Source organism: Argopecten irradians, chromosome 3, assembly GCF_041381155.1.
Source record: "Argopecten irradians isolate NY chromosome 3, Ai_NY, whole genome shotgun sequence".
Taxonomy (NCBI): domain Eukaryota; kingdom Metazoa; phylum Mollusca; class Bivalvia; order Pectinida; family Pectinidae; genus Argopecten; species Argopecten irradians.
This window is the reverse complement of record NC_091136.1, coordinates 41,079,522-41,103,695: the sequence shown is the minus strand read 5'-3', so window position 1 is coordinate 41,103,695 and position 24,174 is coordinate 41,079,522. Positions and strand designations below refer to the sequence as shown.

The following is a 24,174-nucleotide window of genomic DNA, read 5'->3' as shown; positions in this document are numbered from 1 at the left end:
TCCCTCTCAGATTTTTGAGTTAATATGTGTATTATTAGGATGTCCCTTGGGCTATACGTTGGAAAGGTATGATATGGAACATTTCAGATTGATATGAATGTATACTTTTAAAAAGATGTTCAATTTGTATATGTAGCTGATTCACAATCACTGCAAACTTACTCGTGTATGTATTGAAATACTTTTGATATAGAAACACCCGAGAGAATTGTGCCATCTTCTCTTTTTCTCTCATTTATGATAATTATGTTGTATATTTTCCCCCTATTCTCTCTCTCTCTCTCTAATTTTGTGCATATTTTAATTCATGTTGTTACCATATGTATATATAATCATATATTATAGCATTATGTACTCTTCATTTTGGAGGAAAATAAAGATAATAATAATGGTCAGGTGACCTAAAAATGTAATTAGTTATCTTACTCTTTTTTGTTGTTGCTTAATTTCGCACTTTCAGAAAACATGCGTTATAATGTATATACTTTAGAAGTTACGAGTTAGCTGTCTTCACAGCTCAAGACTTACAATGCTTTGGTGAACTGTACGTCGTTAAGTATAGTAGCTCAAAGTTTGCCGCTATTTTATTAGTATAAAACGCTCTGCTGAATATCTTTTGTGATCTGTATTACCTGGACTGAATACCTGGGAATTAAATAGGGCAAGGTAAAGCCGAGGTGTAAACATTGTGTGTGTGTGTGTGTGTGTGTGTGGATCATGTCTCCCAAACGCCATTACAAGGAGAGTACACGAAAACTTCTATGTGGAGGAATTATTGCTGGGGTTATCATCGTCACTTTCCTCATCGTCATCATCGTCCTGGCCACGAGGGACCCAGACTGTAGTACTGGTGGGAAAGGCAAGATCTTATAATTGTATCTCTCAAATATAAAGTGTAAAATTCGAAATTGACCTACATGTATTAAAAGTACTTTAATTTCTCCACGGCTTTATGTTTCAGTGTAATCTTATGATAAACGACCTGTATACATATAATACAGTATCTACATACAATTTAAGATGTTGTAATATATACACGACACCTCGACTATTAACTACATGTACATGTACCACCAAGTTGTACCTAGCTTCTAGTCAGATTGACTGATATGGAGACAACAGCATATTGTTTGACTGATCATTGTAATTACAACTTCCTATTAAGTCAATGACGTGCGTATATATATAGGGAGGTGACAAGTATTTTAAATTGTATTGTGATTAATGGCATTTGACTGCAAACGTATGGTTTTGCATCCTTTCGAACAGTCTTCAATATTGACGTTTTGACAGTATATAGATAAAAAAAAAACGCTAAAATTTGCATTATTAGTACTACATGTACGGGTATAGTACTATTATGACCATGTAGAATACAAATTTTACCTATTTCTATGAACCGTGCATTACACACTGGTGTTAAAAATATACAATGTATGACCTACATAAATGTAAAATGTAGAAGGGCATGTCTCTGACAGGGTTCTTCCGTGAAATATCATATTGATGGCACAAACCCCTCTACAATGAGGCAGCACAACATATAAAGGTGTCATTTAATTCACATCTAATTAGTTACCAGAGAATTAGAGTGCCATAAGACCATTTTTAGACTTTTTAGAGGTCTAGATAAAAAACGATAAAAATCATACCCTACATGGCACTATATACGACCCTTCTCGTATTTTTTCCTTTTTTATGGGCTGATAAAGTAAATTTTTAATGGAATTATTACGACCGTCATCTCAGCCAATCAGCTGAATGGTAAATTTTTAAGCCAATGCTCGTAACAAGCAACATTGAATTATATATATATATATATATAGTACAATGTATAGTATGATTTTTATATAAAAAATAAATAAATATCTAGACCTCTGAAACGTCTAAAAAGTAAATGGTCTAATGGCACTCTAGTGGGCCCATGATTATATAATCTGTAACTAATTCTCAGATCCCTGTGATTTAATTAACCAATAACATGTAAGATATCGTACAATTAATATCAGAAACATATCAAGGTGCCATTCATGTATATATGTTTCTGTTACATACAGTAATCGATAAGACGGAAGGAAATGGAGTATTTTTCATAACAAGTGATTCAATAAGCAAGCTCTAGAAATGTAAATTTAATCAATAAATTCTGCTGTGTTGTAGTTTATTTTCTAGAATAAAACTTTTGGATTTTTCATTATGTTATGATACTTATCAATATAGTATATTACATTCTATTTGAAATCCGGAAATTCAGAACGCCAGTCGTCTCTGTATTTTACACACGATCATTAATTTCCTGTTTTCTTTGCTGTCAGGTATTATACACGTGCACTGTACACATAAACAAAAGGTGTTTCTCAAAGATCTAAATATCATGACAGCTGTTGTCGAGTGTACCAGCCTATATTCGAACAGTAATTATCAGGAAAACTCACATAAATAGATCAAGTTTTTGAATCAACATAAACTAACGTTAAATATGAGAGTAGTCTTGTAACTTCCATTTCGCTAATCCCTATTGAGATTCCTCCTCTAGACTCTTTTATATTCGGACGTCTGATAGATGTCTCTCGTCGGAGACATCTATCAGACGTCCGAATATAAAAGAGTCTAGAGGAGGAATCTCAATAGGGATTACTGCTTGATTTGTTTTTAGATACATTTTTTTTTAAATCAAGTTTTACAGGGTCTTCAAATTATATTAATTGAGAACTAAAACACTTAGCTGTATATTACAGTATACAAAGTATAAGCATGTGTTTGACAATGGGCCAATATTACATTGTAATGATTTTATTAATTCAGGCCCGAGTGTTGACACCATGCCTATCACAGTGGAAGATTCTTATGGAGAGATTGATGGACAGCAAATCAAAAGGTATAACCTAAGTCCCTTTAAGCACATCATGTGTAAAAAAAAATGTTCATTCCTTCTATAACAAAGTGAAAGTGAAGAGTCTATAACATAATAGGAAAGAGAAAAGGATAAATTTCCAACCTCAGCATGAATATGGATTTCATAGTAATAAGATAAGGTATGCCTTTCTGTAGTTTTGTCTACATAATAAGTAGAACCATCTCACATGAAGGCGAGTGAAAGCACAATGAACCAAAAGTAGGTCAGTATGACACACTTTTTGAATTTTAATCTCATTCAGAAAAGACAATACATTTCCAGTCTCCTACACTACATACTTTATATGCTGATGAGTCAAAGGAGAAAAATGTGCCCTTACTATTCAATTAAATGTTGAGAATTTATCACCATTCCATTCTATAACTCCAACAGGTATACATTGACTAACAACAATAATGTGAGAGTGCGGATCATTAGCTATGGAGGTATCATTACAGAGGTTCTGGTTCCAGACAACCAGGGGGAGCTTGGTGATATTGTGCTGGGCTTCGACAGCATGGAAGGTACTTCATTCAGAATCATATAATATGGAATACAGATAGCCTGTCAAGGTGTTGGTTTATAAATTATTGACATATATTAGTGGCATATCTCTAATAAGATTTTAAAATTTTGTTTTGTGTTATTATAGTATATATAATTGATGATTGAAATCAAATATTTATTCTTCTTCTTCTTCCATGTATAGAGTTTGACTCTTCAAAGAGCGTTATACTCTGTTATTACTCTATTATTACTCTATTATTACTTGTCAATTAACAATCATTTGTGTTTTCAGGAAATTCAATTTTAAGTATTTATTGATCAATTTCTTTAAAACTTTGAAAAATAATCAATATTTGCTATAAAATAAGCTAATTTCAAATATTACCTGTTTGCCCTGTGAGAGTAGTATAGACCATTAAATGGCATTTTTGAAAAAATAATAAAATCTAACGTATTAGGTTTAGTGAAAACTGAAATATTGAATCTCTTTATGATTACACAGGTTATAAAACTAACCCTCCCTACCTTGGGGCACTGATTGGTCGATATGCTAACCGTATAGCAAATGGAACATTTAGTATTGATGGCGTCACATACACTCTTCCCATAAATAATGGACCCAACGCTCTTCATGGGGGAATCAAAGGTTTTGACAAGGTAACAATCTATAGGGAATTAGAAATATAACAGTTTAAGGGTTTTTCAAAACTCATTTGTAAATATGTTTTCTTTCTCATCCTTGTATTCAGCTAATGCCAAGTAGGTATATATGTAGTCCGAGATACTCTGGCCCTGACACCAGACTTAGACATTGTGACAGATAGATGTCTGGTTTAGGGCCAGAGCGCAGTAGTACTCGAAAACCTGGAATAAGCCGATACCGTTTGGTATCGGGCCAGGTACTCTCCGATTCAGACTACTTACAAAATATTACCACCGAGAATGGCCACTTACCTTGGTCTTTTCAACAAATGAATAATTTATCTACTCACAGCCATCCATTTCATCACGCATGCACGTTCTATTGTGTCAACACAGTAGTTTCTTTTCCTCAACTTTAAATTTCCCTCGTCGTCGTCGCCATTTTCTCGTGGTATGCAAATCATCTTTAATATCGACGGATTGCTATATTTTGGTAGATATGATATTCATTTGTTGAATAGACTAAGGTTAGTGGTGCTTCTCGGTGGTCAGTCTGAATTGGAGAGTACCTGGCCCGATACCAAACGGTGTCGGCTTATTCCAGGTTTTCGAGTACTACTGCGCTCTGGCCCTTAACCAGACATCTATCTGTCATAATGTCTAAGTCTGGTGTCAGGGCCAGAGTATCTCGGGCTAGTATATATGCAGATTGAATTAAACCAATTTTTTCTTGGAATTCCATTGTCAACACCATTATATAATCAGTAGGATGAATGTCATGGTAAAAATGGCAACATTTAAATGATATCATAGATGATATATCACAAAAGCCATTTAAAACTAGATACATTTATTTAGTATTTGAACTGGGTTCTTCGACAGCAGATACTGTACGTATTCCAAAGCTTATTAACATATCTTATTTGTGTCCTTGATCAATTTACACATATCAAAATCTATCATTATCAAATTTTATTCAAATCAAGATTATTGCCCTTGGTGAAAATTGAATTAAAGAAAACATTTTTACAAACCAGTTTAAACTGATTTTATGGTTGGTTTAATTTTTCCTTTTGATTTATATACACCACAATATTCTGTTGTTACATTGTGATATACGACTTTAATTATCTAAGAACTTTCAGAACTTTTCACTTCTTTCATCATTGGTTTCCATGCTTAACTTATGGATTTTCTCTTGTTAGCGTGTTTGGGCATCTAGCATATCTGATGGGAAGTTGACTCTGAGCTATGCGAGTGCCGATTTGGAGGAAGGTTATCCAGGGGAGGTAACTGTCACCGTCACCTATCAACTTACGGATTCTAATGAATTGATCATCGACTACAGCGCCACCACAACGAAGTCTACCATCATCAACCTTACCAACCACGCCTACTTCAACCTCAAAGGAGAGGTAGGTCTGACATTATTGAACAACTCATCTTGCAAACAACATTGAAGCTGTGGTAATTCTCAATGGAAAATCTATTTGCTGAGAGAGAACGAGTAATATAATGATATTTTTATTCATATCACAATCTACTTATCTTAACAGAACGGTTCTTCATTAACAAGAATTTGGTGATTTTTAGGTTTAATAATAAAAGTGTGCATATTTATTTCTCCAGCAAAAGTGAAATCTACTGATCAACACTTTAAATAGAAATAAAAAGTAATACAATGTTCTATGGAAAATCAATAATATTGATTAATACAATGAATTCTAGGGTTCAGGCGATGTGTTGGAGCATGTTGCTCAGGTAAATGCTGGCGCATATACACCTGTGGACGACTCCCTAATCCCGACAGGTGAGCTCTCTTCATCCTCCCATCTTTCTTTACTGTGTCATTAAACTCTTGAAGGGCATGGTGTATTGTGTGGAAACATTTAATGCTATAATTTAACTAACAGATGTGTGTGGATGAGCTAACTTTTAACCCTGAATACACACTTGGATTCTACTAATTCCGAAGCTGGAATAAGTTCATTCCAAAATTATAAGTGACCAATTATCATTCCTCAATAATTGTTAAAATAAAATAAAGTGGATCTATATATTTTTCTACTGTCCCTATCTCATATAATCAAATAAAAGAAAATGAGTGGTTGTAAGGAATGAAATAAATTCCACTAAATGGGCAACACATTTATGATAACTGACATGTGTTTTTACTTTTAGAAAAATATGCATATGCTACTAATATACCGAGCTCAAGATTTTGTTTGATGGTATTTAATTAACGACCCATCAACCGACAGGATTATATAGGGCCAAACGAACATCAGTATTGGTACAGATTTAAGAACCCAAGATAATGAGATGGAATCTGTATATTTACAGGTGTAATCGCTCCTGTGAAAGGAACGGTAATGGATTTGAGGACGAAACGTAGACTGTCCACAGTAATTGATCAGGTGCCTGGTGGTAACGGGTACGACCACAACTACTGCTTTGGCAAGACTGGCTGGGTGAAGAATATGGCAAGGTAACTTTCTCATTATTTGTTTGGTGTATATGTATAAACAAAAAACATATTGCCGTGTAGAATGTTAAAGCTATAAATAGCCTAGGATAAACTAATAGTTATTTATACAATGATTAAACAATTATTTGTAATAGTTGTGGTGTGGACACTGATGTCACATGACCTTGACTGTTATGTGGACAAGATGTCACATGACCTTGATTGTTGTGTGGACATGATATCATATGATCTTGATCATTGTGTGGACATGAAAGTCATGTGACCTTGGCTGTTGTGTGTACATGCTGCCACATGACCTTGACTGTTTTGCGTACATGATGTCATATAACCTTGATCATTATGTGGATATGAAAGTCATATGACCTTGACTGCTGTGTGGACATAATGTCACATGACCTTGGCTGTTGTTTGGTCATTATGTCATGTGACCTTGGCTGTTGTGTAGACATTATGTCATATGACCTTGGCTGTTGTGTGAACATTACTTCACATGACCTTGACTGTTGTGTGGACATGAAGTCGCATGACCTTGACTGTTGTGTGGACATGATGTCATATGACCTTGACTGTTGTGTGGACATGATGTCATATAACCTTAGCTGTTGTGTGGTCATTATTTCACATGACCTTGGCTGTTGTGTGGCCATGATGTCACATGACCTTGGTTGTTGTGTGGCCATGATGTCACATGACCTTGGCTGTTGTGTGGCCATGATCTCATATGAGCTTGACTGTTGTGTGGACATGATGTCATATGAGCTTGGTTGTTGTGTGGACATGATTTCATATGAGCTTGGTTGTTGTGTGGACATGATTTCATATGAGCTTGACTGTTGTGTGGACATGATGTCATATGAGCTTGGTTGTTGTGTGGACATGATTTCATATGAGCTTGGTTGTTGTGTGGACATGATGTCATATGAGCTTGGTTGTTGTGTGGACATGATGTCATATGAGCTTGGTTGTTGTGTGGACATGATGTCATATGAGCTTGGTTGTTGTGTGGACATGATTTCATATGAGCTTGACTGTTGTGTGGACATGATGTCATATGAGCTTGGTTGTTGTGTGGACATGATTTCATATGAGCTTGACTGTTGTGTGGACATGATGTCACATGACCTTGGCTGTTGTGTGGCCATGATCTCATATGAGCTTGACTGTTGTGTGGACATGATGTCATATGAGCTTGGTTGTTGTGTGGACATGATGTCATATGAGCTTGACTGTTGTGTGGACATGATGTCATATGAGCTTAGTTGTTGTGTGGACATGATTTCATATGAGCTTTACTATTGTGTGGATATGATGTCACATGACCTTGGCTGTTCTGTGGGCATTATTTCACATGACCGTGGCTGTTGTGTGGCCATGATGTCACATGACATTGACTGTTGTGTGGAAATTATGTCGCATGACCTTGACTGTTTTGTGGACATGATGTCACATGACCTTGACTGTTTTATAGACTTGATGTCACATACATTGTATGTGTCTCCATATTTTAACTCTTTCTGTATTCAAATTAACTACATGCATTACAGTTAATTATGCATATGCCTTTTTCCTTTGAGACGCATTATAATCATGAATTAAAGCATGATTCAAATCTGAAAGACTCTAAAGTTAATGTAATATAGGGTACAATGACATTGTTATAAGCATCACACAGTTGTAATCTATAGGAGTGGGGAGGGCTTTTATGTATTCCTTCTCATTGAGAGGGGAGGGGGCACTAATTATGGTGAATATGGTATGTATAAAAGTATAAAGTAAAAAGTAACCAACAGAGATTTTCCCCAGGATTGAAGAGCCATCCAGTGGTCGCTATGTGGAGGTCTACAGTACTGAGCCTGGTATGCAGTTCTACACTGCCTTTTGGAATGATGTCACTGGCAAGGGAGGTAAATACTACGGGAAATACAGCGGTTTCTGCCTTGAGACACAACACTATCCAGACAGCCCTAACAAGGTCAGTATCGATAGAGAACTCTAAGTAATATATGGGGCAGTTTTAAGTTGAAATGGAATATAAACTGATTAACTCTTGTTAGTAAACATGTATGTGTAAATAGTTAACCAAAGTTGTTATTGTTTCATTCCCTGATAGCATTAGGAACATGAAATATTAAAAGTATCAGTTTATGTATTATTTTAAACATTTTATCCAGATGAATTGTTAAATAATATTTACTTTAAAATCAAGTTTGTTTTAAGTTTGTTAAATGTCTGGTATCTGTTTAACTTAAATAAAATGTACCCTCAATTTCAGCCTGAATTCCCCACAGTTTTACTGGCTCCAGGAGAAACCTACAGACAGACAACTACATACAAGTTTGGTGTTATCAGTTAGTGTGATCCGTTATCTTAATATTACAACTTAAAAACAACAAATAACATTATACCATGGAGCGGGACTCTACCATCAATACAACCAAAACTTTAAATGTCTTGATATATTTACAATGACATCATCCAGGACCTTTTGGCGACCTATATAACTATGTATTGTTGACTTTCAAGAACTGAGGCTGGAAAGATTTGATTTTTTGGTACATCAATTATCCTAATTTAAAAGATCAAACTTTATCACCATAACAACATCCTCAGATATGAAGGAAGAGTAAGGATGATTTTGTGGATCTAGACTCCTTTTTTCAATGCTAAAACCATGATATGATGCATGAATGTGTTTAAATACATCATTGTATTTTATTTTTTTGTTTCATATTATGTACAATGTACTTTCGAAAACGAAGGGATAAAAGCCATCAACTGAAACAATTGGTATTTAAAATACCTGACCATCATCAAAAACATTAAAAACCTGGCCACTTTTCCAGTCATGGTTTACAGTCATGACCAAGAGTTATCTTAATAAGCAAGTGTGTGTATTGTTATTGTTGTAGCTTGCTCATGATTCAGTTGTTTTCCATGCATGTTTTTCAATGTTATTTTAAATGAACAACTTTGCATACTACATTCAAGATTTCAATTCATAATGAAAGTGCATTTCATATGTATATAGTGTATTATTGTTTTATTTAATCCTTGAACTTATTTTTACAAAGCTGTGGTGTCTAGTTCAGGTGGTTGTAGCCCTAATACACTCCAGGTTGGATAATCTGTATATGTACTTTGTACATGTATACATAAAAATCCCTCCACAAAGAGATGATATATTTTACATTTAGTTGCATTTTCTACAGTGCAAGATTAAGAGTATTATATGCATGAACATAGTTGACGATTTGAGTAACGATAATTTTTTTTAAGATTTGTTCTATGAACATAGTTGACGATATGAGTAATGATCATTTTTTGTAAGATTTGTTCTATATATGTTTGCCATTATTGTTTTGAATAAGTTTAAACCTATCAACAAAATGTTTTATTGACATACTTAAAATGAAAATAAAATTAAAAGAAATGAATATTTTTACTTAGTTGTCTTTTATTTTGTATGTTAATGCTTTTATAACATGGCAGGTTTAATTTGTGAAGATTCAATTGACAAGTTGTTAGTGAAATTTAAGACTTTAACATTGTTCTAACTATGAAAAGGACACTGATCATCTTGAACTTCTATATGGATTATCTCCCTTTACAATACTATTGACTTTCTCTGATCTATAAAGAAAACAACACATACCATTTCAATCATGAATTAGTTTTAAATTAACTTTCTCTCAACTTTGTAAGAACAAACAGTTCAATTGTATCTTCACTTTTAACTGCAACACAATACATATATATTGGCAACCTGACCCTAAGTTGCTGATAAGACTTTCTCAGCAGAGTTTTTTTACTAGATTATCTCCCCCTTGTTTAAAACTTGGGAATCATGTATGTAGTAGAGACAAAAATAATCAAGCCAAATTTTAGTGATTTTTTTTTTTTAATATTCTAGAGACTGGTGATCAGTCTACAATACATAATACATGCATGATATTACAATACATGTAATACATATATATCTAATAGCACAACCTTCGAAACAAAATTCATGACAACTCATTCCTGGCGAATGGTCAATGTACAATCTGAGAATTAGAGATTTTACTAGAACAACTTTTACATAAACAGGCTATTTAGCATTTAACACAAGCTTTCACATGTAGCATTTTATTTGCAATGGCCGCCAAAACCAGAGTCCTGCATATGATATGGATAGTTGTAGAAATATACGTAGATATCTCCTACATTCACCTCTTGATCCACCAAGATTTATTACTATTTCTATGAGGTGCCATAATTGATGTTACAAATCTGGATCAAATCAACAGGACACTGACAAACATTTGTAGAAATGAGATGCCAGGGTACCTGTAGGCCACGGGTAGTAATGATAATCCAGATCTAAACCTACATCATAACGGAATGTTAATATTGCACTTTAGTGACTTAGTTTTTCTTGACTGGAAATTAGCCCCTCAAGTCACATTTGTTATAAATATTCAAGGAGATTCCCTTTCATCATGTTTTTGTGGAGTTTTTTCCTGCTGCATGCTCCGATACTACTTCCTGTGATTCATGAGATTTCGCCAAACAGTCTTGGTACACTAGCGCCACTACTTCCTCCAGCTGAGAAGAGTTATGGTTCTTGTTTAACACTGACCCCTGGTATTGGTCAAGGTTGTCCCCACTGACCCTTGTTTCGGACATCATCTGGACCATCTGGTCATCTCGTACTTTACTTAGGGAATTTATTATGTCTTTGGAACTTGCCTCTTTGTCTTTTTTTCCTTGGACTTTGTTAAGTTTACGTTCTGAAATTGAGGATATGTTGAAAATTTTACCAAAATAATCATAAAAAAATAAACAATTGGTTCTAAATTAAGATATATCTGTACTTGCATAAACAATAATAACTAATTGAAGTCCTAAAGTTACATCAAATCAGATTATCAGTTTCTAAGTGGTTAACAAATAATTATTTATTATTGTTCTACAACTTAATGCAACTATCCAAAGAATGACTATAACAAATCCTTGCGTACATGTAGCTTCCACCTGGAGCTGCCATTTAGGCACTAATGTAAGATAATTAGCGGACCTCAACTGGGTTGACTTTAGCCAACCAGGTATATCGTACCTCATGATCAAAAACCTGGCTAGTTCATAAGGTCCAAACTTTCAACTCCAGTGTCATTTACAAAAAACAAGCCAGGTACCTGTGCTCATGCGAAACATTTCACGAACTGCTCTTGACTTATATATACATGTATGTGTAATAAATATCAAAGAAACACAATTTAACAAAGCATAACACGTGCCCTATACGGGCCTCGAACTCACGATCTACGAGACACCAAATCGCCTAGCCAAACATACCTGCGCCTTCTACCACTGCGCCACATCCACATCCCCAAAAAAGGATGTTTCTATGACGAAGTTATAGTCGGTTCGATATGCTGACATGATCACTGTGGAAATTGTCAAATTAAATCTTTGGATCAACAACACATTGTGTTTAGTAAATATTAAATATCAAAGAAACACAATTTAACAAAGCATGACAATTTATTGACTCGTGCCCTATCCGGGCCTCGAACTCACGATCTACGGCACCCAATCGCCCAGCCAAACATACCTGCGCCTTCTATGTGTAATACATACAGTATACAGGTGTATTTCTTGTGCTGATATATTTGTATTTGAATAATTACACATTTGTTTTGCTCTAATTATCAATGAATCAATCAGAACAAATGGAGCAATTGATTTGGTAACTGTCAACCTACTGACGATAAAAACATTTACGTTACTGAGTATAGCCTACAGTACACTAGTTACAGTACACAGATTAGTTACATGTGAGTGTAGTAATGTACTGTTACAGTAGGGACCATGTAGTTGTGATGTATGCCGAGTACATATTATATTACAATCATATGTGATGCTATATTCCTACCGAGAGACTGTAGGTATCGCTCTGGACTGATGAAGTCCCGAGTGGGATCCATTGTCGGCCTAGATAGGACAGGTATAGTTGGTGCTGCCTCCCCCATGTTTACAATCTACAACCGGAAGTATTTTTTTAATCACATTGATAGTATGGGAGTTATTTCCCTTAGGCCGCTTATCAGTATTTAAAGTCACATGGGTCCGACTATACAAACCAGTAATTAATTAAGCATATTTTCAATTTGTATCTATACCATAGTGTGCAGATTCATATCTTCTACGTAAAATCTGTATAAATGAAGTAGGGATCTAAATTTAAAATTGGGTCTAGATAAAAAAAAATCGATAAAAACCATAATGATAATCTACATTGTTCTTTAACGTTACACGTAATAATGATTGAATTAATGTTAAAGATGCTCCACCGCCGACAAAGCATAAATGATATTCATCAGTTGAACAAAAATTGGTGTTTGATCATGTATATATATGTCTAATTAACACAAAAAATAATATAAAATAATTTATTTCGCCTTTGGTGCGTGCGCAATCAGTACTTCCTTCCATATAGGATATAGTGACACGGAATTTTTTCGGGATGCAATTAATTATTTTTCATATTTTTAACTTGAAGTAAAAAAAGAAGCTCAAACTTTTCAGTGTTGGTAATGGTGTAAAGTAAGTAACTTTTGTAACTGAAGAAAGATACGAAATCGTCTGCTCCTGTTTTTGAAAGTGAAAAAATACCATTTGTCAGCGGTGGAGCATCTTTAAATATTATTTTGTTCGTTAATTTCTTTACAGTGACAGAAAATTCATTTTCACCATTTACAGTATAAGGTCATTCAAAGATGGCTTACCGATCTCATGTTGACTGTTACAAAGTCGAAATTGCACAGCTATGAGATATCTAAAAAAATTCCATTGACAAATTATAGATGCTAATGTAGGTTACATTTTAGTTAACATATCTACTAGTAATGATTTATGTCTATGAAAAGCTCTTTTAGCGACAGTTAGAATAAGCTTCAAAAATTTTGATGTTCAAAAGTACCATCATAATATTTTAAGGACTTTTTGATTGATGGGTTTTGCAATTCTATTTAGCGCGCTTCATGGAATTTGCCTCTGTCCAGTTTGCATTCATTTTGGCTATGAATGCCAAATGAAAGACGTTCAATGCTTAAATATTTACAGTTTCACTGCAGTTCCACTATATAACCTTAGCAAACACAATTGGCAGTCATATAGACTATGAACTTCAATCGCTCATCATGACGACATTATCATTGTGACATCACAATTTGTCGTGTCAGCGACCATGGAAAACGGCTGTTCAAATGGCTGTTCCATCTTTGACGATAACGAATGACTAATTCCTTATAGATGCAAAATCCCATGGTATTTCAACATAGAATTGTTACCAAATGTAAATGTATGCATAGAACGTCTTTCAGGGTAACCTGGGACCTCCCAAATATCAAAATCTCACGCCTTCGGTGCTTACAAATTCATCAAGATACATCGTAAAACTCATCTCAGCCATTCTAAATCGTATTTTTTTCCCGGGGGACCCTCGGACCCCCAAAAAAACAAAATCTCGCGCCTTCGTCGCTCGCAAATTCAACAAAATGCATCGTAAAACTCATCTCTGCCATTCTAAATTGTAATTGATAACCAATACCACCAAAAACATACAGCATTTAAGATGTTCATTGACCAGTTGATCATACAATGTACTTTAATTATAAATCATTGTTTACATACAACAGTTTGGTTTTACCATAGAGACAACATGTGTTACGTAGTCTATATCTGCTCACCCTTGGTGGTAAGGGGTTATTACCATTAATTGGGAAACTCGGGAGCAGTTATATTTTTCCTTTTTTTATAAAAAAAAGGCATCGTAAAAAGAATCACCAGGGTGTTTCTTTATCTTAAACAAGACCTGGTGTACATAATGTAATGACTTGTATAGACTGATATCGTTAGTCACCAGCCCTTCACACAGACTTGTCAGTGATGTCCCACACAAAAATAAATATCGATAAAAAACTAAATTAAAAAAGACGTTTTCACTAAATTAGCGATTTATAGGATATTTAACCGTTTATTAACTATTTGGAGAAAGTTAAAACACTTTTCTTTCTTGATCGGCAGCTGGATAAATTAGTGTCTTTGTGTCGCTGAATAAAAGATAAGCGGAACAGTGCGTTGTATTGTTTTTTAATGAGGATAAGCATTTAAATAATCAACTTTAAAAACTGCGAAGTTAACAATTGAACGAAGCAACCTACCTCAGATAACGTTGTTCTCATTGCGTTGTCAGAGTTATCACGCCTTCCATAGAAGAAGTGTGGAAGCTTTATATGTACCATCTACACAAAATAAACAAGCCCAATTTTATCTTCTTAGTGAGAAAATGATGTATTTTGTAATCTGTCTCTGTACAACTGTTATATATGTGGCAAAAGCAAATAAAATTGTTTCAAATGAAAAAAAATTAAATCTTCCGGGGCATCTTAAACCAGCAAATATATCGTGAAGACACAAAAATGTAACGAAACCGTTTAGTATTTGGTGTTCCATTTGTGTTATAGTATTTATTATTTTCCTCATGGCATCACTCATAATCTATTTGTGAACGTTTGCATTTTTCATCAAAAGGAATCCGGCTAGTAAAACATAAACAGAGAAGGGTGATATTTTTCGTACAATGAAAGACTAATTGTGGGGACTTGTTTGTTTTACATGAACGATAGAAGCTGAATTTTGGATTTCATTAAGATTACCCAGTAACGCGATTCATTACAAACAATGATTCACCAAGAGGCAACCCCCTCCTGATCTTCTCACATGGATTATTGATTCCAGGTAAATACCAGTCGAAAATGTAAAATGTTGTGGAGGAATTTCATCACGCAGGGAAAAGATTAAAATATTTTTCTTGGGTGGGATATGAGGGCCAGAGGAAATATTATTGACAAGAAGATATAAAAATTAATTGCATATATACACAATATCTATTATATTGGGTTTGGGAGAGTAATATTGATCAAAGATTAATTTGCTAATAAACATAGTTTGTATATTAAATAATTTACAATTTGTGTAACGACATGCGTTTAAATCAACACATACTTATTATTCCATTTTTTTTTTTCAAAATAACACATAACAATATGAATTACAGTTCTATATCAAAATGTAAAATTATTTCGATGTAACTATTTTAATTTTATCGTATTTCAATATACTTCGTCATATCACACACCATCATCCAATTGTATGTATGTATAATAATGCCCCCATCTTTACATATATCAGTATATAAAAAGTATAAACAGTAATGTCAGACAAATGTATACATTTACTTTGCCACCAAGTTCATTATCAAAGGACTCTATAGAGCTGTATAGTGTTCGTGGGAGGACGGCAAGCTTATGTACTGGAGTTGTGATTGACAAGTTATGCCAAGACGTTGCCCCTCAATTTACTTTATTTAGACTGTCCTCCTTTTGAAACTTACAGACTGATATAGTGACTAAAACCAGATGTACATTTTATATAAGCAGTTAGATCTTTTGACAGGTGCCCTTTATGTACGTGACTCGGGGCTTTAGGCCTAACATCATTAGCTCAACACAATTCACATTGAAACTGAGACATATTTAGACACATTAGAAGACAAACGGTCGTTTTTGGCTGTCTTTGAAATATTCATGACATTAGTTTATGATTCATACCATTTACAATATCAAGTCAGATAAAAAGTATCCTGACAGGTGTTGATGTTATAGGGCTTTAGTGTACTGCTCGGCTCAGGTTCCTAATATAGCAACTATTTTTAATGTGTTGAATTTTATTAATAATTTGATGGACATGTGAGCCCTGTGGGTCAAAGCCTCTGCTTGCCTCTACTCTCCTCGTCTGGAAACCGACACAGGTTTGCATATTGAAATGTGCATAGCTGGCATTTAGCTGGTCACGCCATAGACAAAACTTGGCCATAACACGTATAAATCATGTAAATGAAATTATATTTGTCTATATATAAGTGATCCTGAATACCACAATCTTACTGAGAATAAATCAGATTGGTTTTATTTTGGTAAATTACAAGTTACATGTCATTTATCTTCATATTCAAGATATATTAAATCATCACCATAAGAAGTGTCTTTGAAGTTTACCGATTCACTTACCTACGTAGAAGATCCCAAACATGAGTTACATCCGCATGTAGATTCAAATGTATGCTGAATTTGAAAAAAAGAACATGTCTAAAAGTACCATTGATATAGTGTTATTTACCTGTCTCGTCTGTCTAGGACTCGTCAGAGATGAGAGTTGTCTAAGCTTGAAGCAAGGGAGAGATAAAACAAAAGTTGTTTGAATCAAGGCAAACGATATTAATGGTTTCAATATTCTAGAAATTCTAGAAACAGGCAAAAATATCATGATATAAAACATTCTTACGTTCTTACATTCGATCTTACACAAACAGGTTATCACGCTAAATAGGTTGTAAAACAGTTGCGATAGTGTATGACGACAGGCGTTTGGCCCAAGAGACTTTTTTTCTCTCTATATATATATCAGTATTACAGATATAAAGAGAGAGAAATGTCAAACGCCTGTGGTATGACCACGCGAATAACTCTATATTTCACAGCTGTTTCGTGTGGCTACTCATTGATGATAAAAACACGAAAAAATGAGGACATGATTGGATTTACAATTGTCTAGGCGCGAAATTTTCAGGACACTAAAAACGTTACTGAATTGTATACACAAATCAGAAAATTAACATGCTATGGCTCTGGGATTGTTGACGGGTCGAAATATGAATCCAAAGTAGTAAAAAAAAAACCAACCGGATATACTAACATGGTTCTATTCGCAATCATCCTCGATATTCTAGGGGTTACTATCACAGCCGTTATACACAAACGAAAACATATTATCCATTCAGATGTATAAGGTACTCATAAATAACTGACTACGGTATTTTCATGAACACGGCTCTATTACCATATCAAAATGTCTAAAATACACACAGCAATAAAATTAATATGATAGCAATGATAGTTTAGACAATTATAACATTGACATTAAACATATCTATAATTACATAACCATGATTTTCACATTATTGTGAAATGCCATATTAAGATTTTGACCTATGACATCCGATATCATTAAATAATTCGTTTGGCGATAAAATAACGTTTTAATTGGTATGAACTTTGACCCCGGGACGAGGAAGTTAGCGCTAACGAGCTTGTGATATTGATAGCAATGGTAATAGTGACGGTCCTAACTGTTGCTACAGCCATTACCGGAATACTCACTGTAGTTACAAGTTTCGGCCTCCCTACCATAAAATGCTGTGTTGTCCTTAGCATCCCCGACAAATCCTACAAGGACAAAACATCAATATGGTGCAGTTTAGGTTTCAAAAGTACGTTTTTAATCTGGTGCCTTGTGTACAATAAATACATGATCGTCATAATAAAACCACAATTTAAACAGAAAAAAATCAAACGAATGTTTGTCTTTGATTGGAATTATACTGCCCCAAACACTTGATCATTGAACTTTTAATTCGTCAAAATCAACAAAAACACGTGTCAAGTTTAACTCTAATGTAGTTGTCATACTAATAATAATATTTAACAAAAGACATGCTATACTAAAACGTAAGAACATTTCAGAGATGTCTCTTAAAATCAATACCTTTACTGTTGTAATGAAAAACATAAAGTTTTCACTTTCCATCACAATAGTATTTTATATACTACATCAGTCGACAGTAACTGCAATAGGAAAACGCAGAAGTGTTTTACTGGTCTTTGTTTATAATACTACAACATATTACATTCCAGAACTGTTGCACGGTCAGTTGTTGGAGGAAACTCTATCACCAAATCGGTGTGTACTATCTGTTATCTCAAAGACACATCAGTTTAACCTTTTCTCACTTTTTAAATTTGTCTTACAGGACTACCTTGTAGTCGATGACGCTTGATCACTGGAGTTGTGTAAATATGAAACCTGAAACATCAAAGTTCTTCTTTCGGTTATTGAAATGATGGTTGAATTTGCCAACACAACTAACTATATATACGAACAAATAAAGTGAAAAGATTGCACTGAAAAGTCAACCATTCTGATATTCTAAACAAAATGAGCCACTGTGATGTCTTCTTCATCCTAATTACAGGGTATGATATTGGGTATTAGGTCTTATCACGATATATAGGTATTACCGTGAAAGACGATATTATTATTTCTGTTTCATTTTCATTGCTATTTTTTAGTTTTGATTTGTCTCTTTCCCCACTTCCTATGTTTATTTTCCACCTTTTTGAGGGTATTTCAGTATGGTATATATTTTTTTTCATTTTTTTATCATCTTTCAAAACTGTGATTTATTGCTTAATTATCACCCTGTATTTGAAATTGTGAATCGATCGAGATTTTATCTCGATCTTAAATGAGATAGATAGTGCTTACTCTTACTCTTTAGGAACGTCAGGGTCTACTCATTTAAAACATTTTAATGACTGACATTTCCCATAGACAATATATTACTGGCTATTTTCCCCATCCTTATTAATGTATTTTAAGGTATTTGTGATATGCAATTTATTGATAATGTGACATTCCAATATTTTTTTTATTTTCCTATTTTTTTAATCACAAGAAAGCTTACAAGATCATCATTTTTGCTTTTAAAAGTCGATTGAGTTTTGAAAAAAAAGTATTAGTAGAGCGCATATTCCATGCACGAGTTTGAGATACGGGGTCCTTGTATTTTTCGCGAGTTTCAAGTTTGCAATACTGGGGTCTATACTTAGATTCAGTATTCCGCTGTTTGATCGATTTTAGTGTTTTGATTTTTGAGTTATAGTTTCATTATTGCGTCGGTGCCCTTTGTCGTTTTAGGATATCGATTTACATTAGCTGAAAAGTGAGGCGATTAAAATACACACATGTTTGACGGTATATTGAAATAGAATACAGAAGATATCAAAAATAGAAATAATGATTGGATTATTACAAATTTCCATCCAGAATTTGATCTAATATTCATTCCCTTCCTCGACCTCTATTGTAATAAGATTATCAACCACTTCACTGGTAAGTCCAACATGATGTGTATTGCATTAAAATTTTCTTCTATAATGTGGCTAATATTCATTTATGACTTTTCAGGTTTGACAAATTTCATTCATAAGAATAAAAAAAATAATAATTCTCTCAATCAGAAAAAATATTACTAATGTACATGTAAATCACTTCAAATATTTAAGCTCCGAGTCGATACAATTAGAAAAAAACCACAAGCCAATCACATTGCCAGTTATAAATAGTTTATTGCATAAAACAATATCACATTTCAACCTAAATATATCATTCAACCTAAATTTAAACAAAATTTCCTTATATTTTTTTTCGACCTGAACTTAAATACAATTTTATTTTAACCATTACTGGTAGTTTTACGATTATTTTAAAAGCTACAGATAAGTCAGTATGTGTTAAAGTTTAATGACAGTGTATTTACAATTTAACGTATTTTCATTCTTGCTTGAACTTTCGTACGTCCATTTGATTTATCAATATAAAAATTAAATAAATATAACTGACTTTCTGAATCATACGGTAGAAAAAAGGGCATTTACGTGTGATCAAAGTGTTGATAAGTTTGGAGAACTTTGTGGTTAAATAGTGTGGTTTCTGATAGCTTCATTTTATGGACTGTTAGCTTGTACCATTTACCGTCATTATTTTCAATATGTGCGTCACCAGTGGCTTTGTGTCGACGTGATACAATCTTAGAATTGGTCCTTGTAAGAAAGACATTAATTGAAATACATTTGACATTCCCAGGTAACAACGTCATAGATTACCCCTAAATTGTAAAATTCTATTTCATATCTTACCAGGTGTGTATTTGGAACCCCTCGGGTCTAGTAGAATGTTTTGCGGTTGCGGTTGATTAGAGATGCGTATTGACAAGCACGTGTACTAACTTACCCTGTTACGGTCTTTGATTCGTGCTATGACTCCAATGGTCCATGACAGTTTCACTTAAAAGCTTTCTATCTGGCGATGGAACCAGAGGTCACTGGTTTGATTTAACATCACACCTATAATTGTTGACGATAATTGACGAGAGAAATTTTCGACAGTTTACTAGATTTTAATGTTTTGTATCGTTTAAAATATCACGTTTTTCATTTCTGCTGACATGTTTACCACCTTTTGAAAGGAAAATATTGCCTAATTAACTTGTCAAACATGCTGTTTGGATTTAAAAGATATAACACTGATTAATAATTTAGATTTATCGAAAAGTTGTTTACGTCCAGTTTGAAGAAAAAATGTCATTACTGAAAGTGTTTAATAAACACCTTGTCCAATTTTATTTTGTCGGGAAAATATTCCATACTTTATAGCTGACCAATCCGATTTCAATTTATTACCTCCTGTGTGCTAGATTAAAAGCAAAGGTAAAACTCTCAATTTTATATGCTCGGTAACTAAGACCGATTAAAAAAATGTTATGAATATGGAACACAGATAAGTTAATCACAATCCAAACTATTGCTTAAAAGTATAAGGGCAGCAGAACCAGACACCCCTGAAGATTAAGTGTATATGGACATATATAGAACAAATCTAGATAAAGTAACAATATTAAACTTATGTGTCAGGTCTTACATTGTATCCTAAAGGGCATCATAACTTTACACGCTTTCTTCAACCTGCATCTTTCAAAACTGTGTAGAATTTTTCATTGTCAGTTAGTCTACATCTTTAAGGATAGTCATGATTATCTAAATAAACCATAGAACACCATACCAACTTATACAGGACAGGAGGGATGCTACAATCCAGAGGTTGGAAATTAACAAATGGAAAGAAGTCGTCCCTATTAGCTTCGATGTTATTATTATCGCTAGGTTGGTCATACTGGAGTCTATTGTGTTTATATGTACATCATGCTGACGTGACCGATAGCAGACATAACGTGTTTGTTATTTTATAAAATCGTCAATGAATTGAAGTAAAATCAGTAAAATCAATCAGTATATTGAAAAAGAATGACAAGATACCTATCGCGTAATCCTTCCTTTTTACCTGTTTCATTATCTCACAGATCAATGACAGTAATTGTGTTGGTTGTTTTGAAAACAAAATTTTGTACCAATGACGTACATCCAATTGTCTAACCACACTTCACACTTTGTAAAATAATCTGAAAACGCAATAGTGACGTCACATGTAAAATGTACAATTACATAGGTTATTAAGGAAGTGCGGGCAGGTGTGATTGTCATTGTCTGTAGGTGTTAGGTTTAATTTGTACATCTGGGACACGCTCATATGTAAATTGTCATATTTAATATATATGTATCGTGTTAATAGGCTTGCATTGTCATGTTTTTTGTGTTTAATTTCACATTATGTATTTGTGACAGGTAAGTGGCATTGGCATAAAGTTAACAATACTGTATCACAATGAAGGGGTTTCCAAGGTTTGGAAAACAAACATCGGATCTTTATTATCAGAAAGAAAGAATTGTGTAATTGTTTTGTTTTCAAAGAAAATTATCACTATACTTTCAAATACTATCGAAATTCGCTCAGGATATCAAATGTAAAATTCATTCAGATTTTCTAATACACTTATGCAAAATAAACCGATTTTTTTAAGTAGGAAAATAAAATGATATGAAATATAGATTCAAAACTTACAACGTATTTGTGTTTCATACTTGTTAGATTGATTCAAATCTTACAGATTTCTTTTATTGAATATATATTCAGTGATATATTTACAGACGAAACTTACATTTATTGAGATTTGATAGTATATTACGTACACATATAAGAAATAAGGACAACTATGTCTTAAGATTGTAAGAAACAATGGATCAATATGCACAAGATACGCGGCTAAGATGATGAGGCTTAGGCCATCTTAAGATGACCCCAATACGACAGGTAGTGATGCCGTTCCTTTGAAGCTGAGCGGATGAATGAATGAATTGATGACTCGATTCATTATCTCATATTATCATGTTGACAAAGCCACGCTGTATCTGGAGATCTATACCACTACTTTCCATATTATTTATGAATACATTTCTATGAAGAAAAAGCATTGTCAGTTTTAATTTGGTTATTTGTTTAATGTTAGGCAATTTATGTGTAAAAATAATTTCAGGCTAAATTTGGTAAGGTTTGTGTCTTGTATACGGAAGGAGATTCCTTGAGAAAATTGGTTGAAATATTTAAACAGAAGTCATTCATAATAGAAGTTTTAATGCCCGTCCTTGGGTGTACATAGGTAGATAGATGGTTGATAATCCTCTGCAGACATACGATATGTCTGATCTATTGTGAAGAGAAGGTTGAGGGGTTGGTTCCCATTCATAGCGAATGTTGCGATACTATCAAAAATATATGTATACATCGTGAAAAGGATGAACTCTGTCTACGTCAAAAAGTTAGAATTTCAGTAATGGCATTTAACGATATCCGGAGTCTACCGATGTAAACAACTGTCTTCCTTCCCACGCAAACATATTACAAAACATTAATGGCCAAGAACGCCGGTGGTCACTTGTCAAACTTGACCAGTACAGTTGACCTATATTGTAAAAATTTCACAGGGTATTCCTAAAATGCTGTACTCAGTTCCCTTCGGCATAAAAACAGACAGATTTTTGTTCAAAACAACAATGATTATATATGAAATATTAATAGGGTGTTTTCAAAAGATCACGGCATTTAAATGAAATACATCAAAATATTATTATCGGATGTCTAAGGAAGTGTGAAATATTGCATACTGGGGTAAAGGTTGGTTATCTTAGCCGACAAATGCCAGTTGTGTTATCTCTGTAGAAATATTTTACGAATGAAGATAGTTTATAGCTTATGCATGTAGAAGAATGACTAAATATATTAAGTAGATGATATTCAAACATAAAACGCAAGGGAAGAAGAATATGTAAATATATTTACGTTGTTCGTGAAGCTAACACGACTTTAGTCCTAAGTTTACTAGTTAACATCCATTCCCAGCGAGATAATCTAGAGTTTTGCAATACACGACATGTACACCATTCATATTTGCTGTCAAGATCTGAACAACAATAGCGGACATGAAATAGATACAGGCGTTGTTTTGTTGTCTTGTTTGTTGTTTACGATTGCAAAAAGTGACGTCATTGCAAAGATCACGTCAGGTAAATATAACCTAGATTAATATATAGGGAGATATTTACCTCCATCAAGGTGTGCCGACAGGTATTGTAGTCGTTCTCAGCTTATCCTTATATATTTAGTTGAATACAAGGGTCGTGCGTTTTGGATATTTTGTTTAAGTGCTATATAAGTATTCTATATATCTCTCCTCACTCTAAATATAATAAAAGCTCTTATGTAACAAATGTAATGTGTGACTTTCCCTACTCAAATTCACACGGTGCACGAAAATGCCTCATACTTTGGCCTAGGATAGTGAATTGCACTGAAGTTTATTCTTCTTTGCATGTAATATATTAAACAGACGTAGGTGTGGAACAACATATTGTAAATTCCCTGGGAGATGAAAGAATCGTGCATATGAATGATTTAGCGATCAAACTCTGATGTAATACCCGTGAAAATATATGCATGTCCATATCTTACACGAGAGCGCATCAATTGT

General features: G+C 33.8%; 2 protein-coding genes across 12 annotated transcripts; one reads left to right on the top strand and one right to left on the bottom strand.

Annotated features, from left to right (window-relative positions):
• The first annotated feature begins 670 nt into the window (after positions 1 to 670).
• On the top strand, positions 671 to 9,971 carry LOC138318615 (galactose mutarotase-like). Of its 2 annotated transcripts, none has more exons than XM_069261133.1 (9): positions 671 to 859; positions 2,806 to 2,878; positions 3,290 to 3,420; positions 3,906 to 4,060; positions 5,251 to 5,460; positions 5,774 to 5,855; positions 6,389 to 6,533; positions 8,337 to 8,505; positions 8,806 to 9,971. In XM_069261133.1, the coding sequence occupies exons 1-9, from the start codon at positions 718 to 720 to the stop codon at positions 8,884 to 8,886; spliced, it is 1,188 nt and encodes a 395-aa protein (XP_069117234.1). In that variant the 5' UTR covers positions 671 to 717; the 3' UTR covers positions 8,887 to 9,971. The 2 variants fall into 2 exon arrangements, with proteins under 2 accessions (XP_069117234.1, XP_069117235.1); XM_069261134.1 differs by lacking the exon at positions 671 to 859 and adding an exon at positions 2,306 to 2,414.
• Positions 9,972 to 10,413: 442 nt separating this feature from the next.
• On the bottom strand, positions 10,414 to 23,963 carry LOC138318614 (uncharacterized). 10 transcript variants are annotated; one of them, XM_069261127.1, is made up of 9 exons: positions 23,750 to 23,960; positions 20,487 to 20,599; positions 18,451 to 18,497; positions 17,795 to 17,860; positions 16,646 to 16,699; positions 14,738 to 14,818; positions 13,301 to 13,350; positions 12,448 to 12,553; positions 10,415 to 11,302 (listed from the first exon to the last, which is right to left on the bottom strand). In XM_069261127.1, the coding sequence occupies exons 7-9, from the start codon at positions 13,307 to 13,309 to the stop codon at positions 11,010 to 11,012; spliced, it is 408 nt and encodes a 135-aa protein (XP_069117228.1). In that variant the 5' UTR covers positions 13,310 to 13,350; positions 14,738 to 14,818; positions 16,646 to 16,699; positions 17,795 to 17,860; positions 18,451 to 18,497; positions 20,487 to 20,599; positions 23,750 to 23,960; the 3' UTR covers positions 10,415 to 11,009. The 10 variants fall into 10 exon arrangements, with proteins under 10 accessions (XP_069117223.1, XP_069117226.1, XP_069117225.1 ...); XM_069261122.1 differs by lacking the exon at positions 13,301 to 13,350 and having other exon boundaries at positions 10,414 to 11,302; positions 23,750 to 23,963; XM_069261129.1 differs by lacking the exon at positions 14,738 to 14,818.
• Between the last annotated feature and the right edge of the window lie 211 nt (positions 23,964 to 24,174).

Excerpts from the sequence above, each read along its gene's own strand:
- LOC138318614 (XM_069261122.1), bottom strand. The coding sequence starts at position 14,818 with ATGGTACATATAAAGCTTCCACACTTCTTCTATGGAAGGCGTGATAAC. Across the intron at positions 12,554-14,737 it reads TGAGAACAACGTTATCTGAG|ATTGTAAACATGGGGGAGGC; the intron begins GTAGGTTGCTTC and ends TTCCGGTTGTAG. Across the intron at positions 11,303-12,447 it reads GCGATACCTACAGTCTCTCG|AACGTAAACTTAACAAAGTC; the intron begins GTAGGAATATAG and ends CCTCAATTTCAG.
- LOC138318615 (XM_069261133.1), top strand. The coding sequence starts at position 718 with ATGTCTCCCAAACGCCATTACAAGGAGAGTACACGAAAACTTCTATGT. Across the intron at positions 2,879-3,289 it reads GATGGACAGCAAATCAAAAG|GTATACATTGACTAACAACA; the intron begins GTATAACCTAAG and ends TAACTCCAACAG. Across the intron at positions 5,856-6,388 it reads CGACTCCCTAATCCCGACAG|GTGTAATCGCTCCTGTGAAA; the intron begins GTGAGCTCTCTT and ends GTATATTTACAG.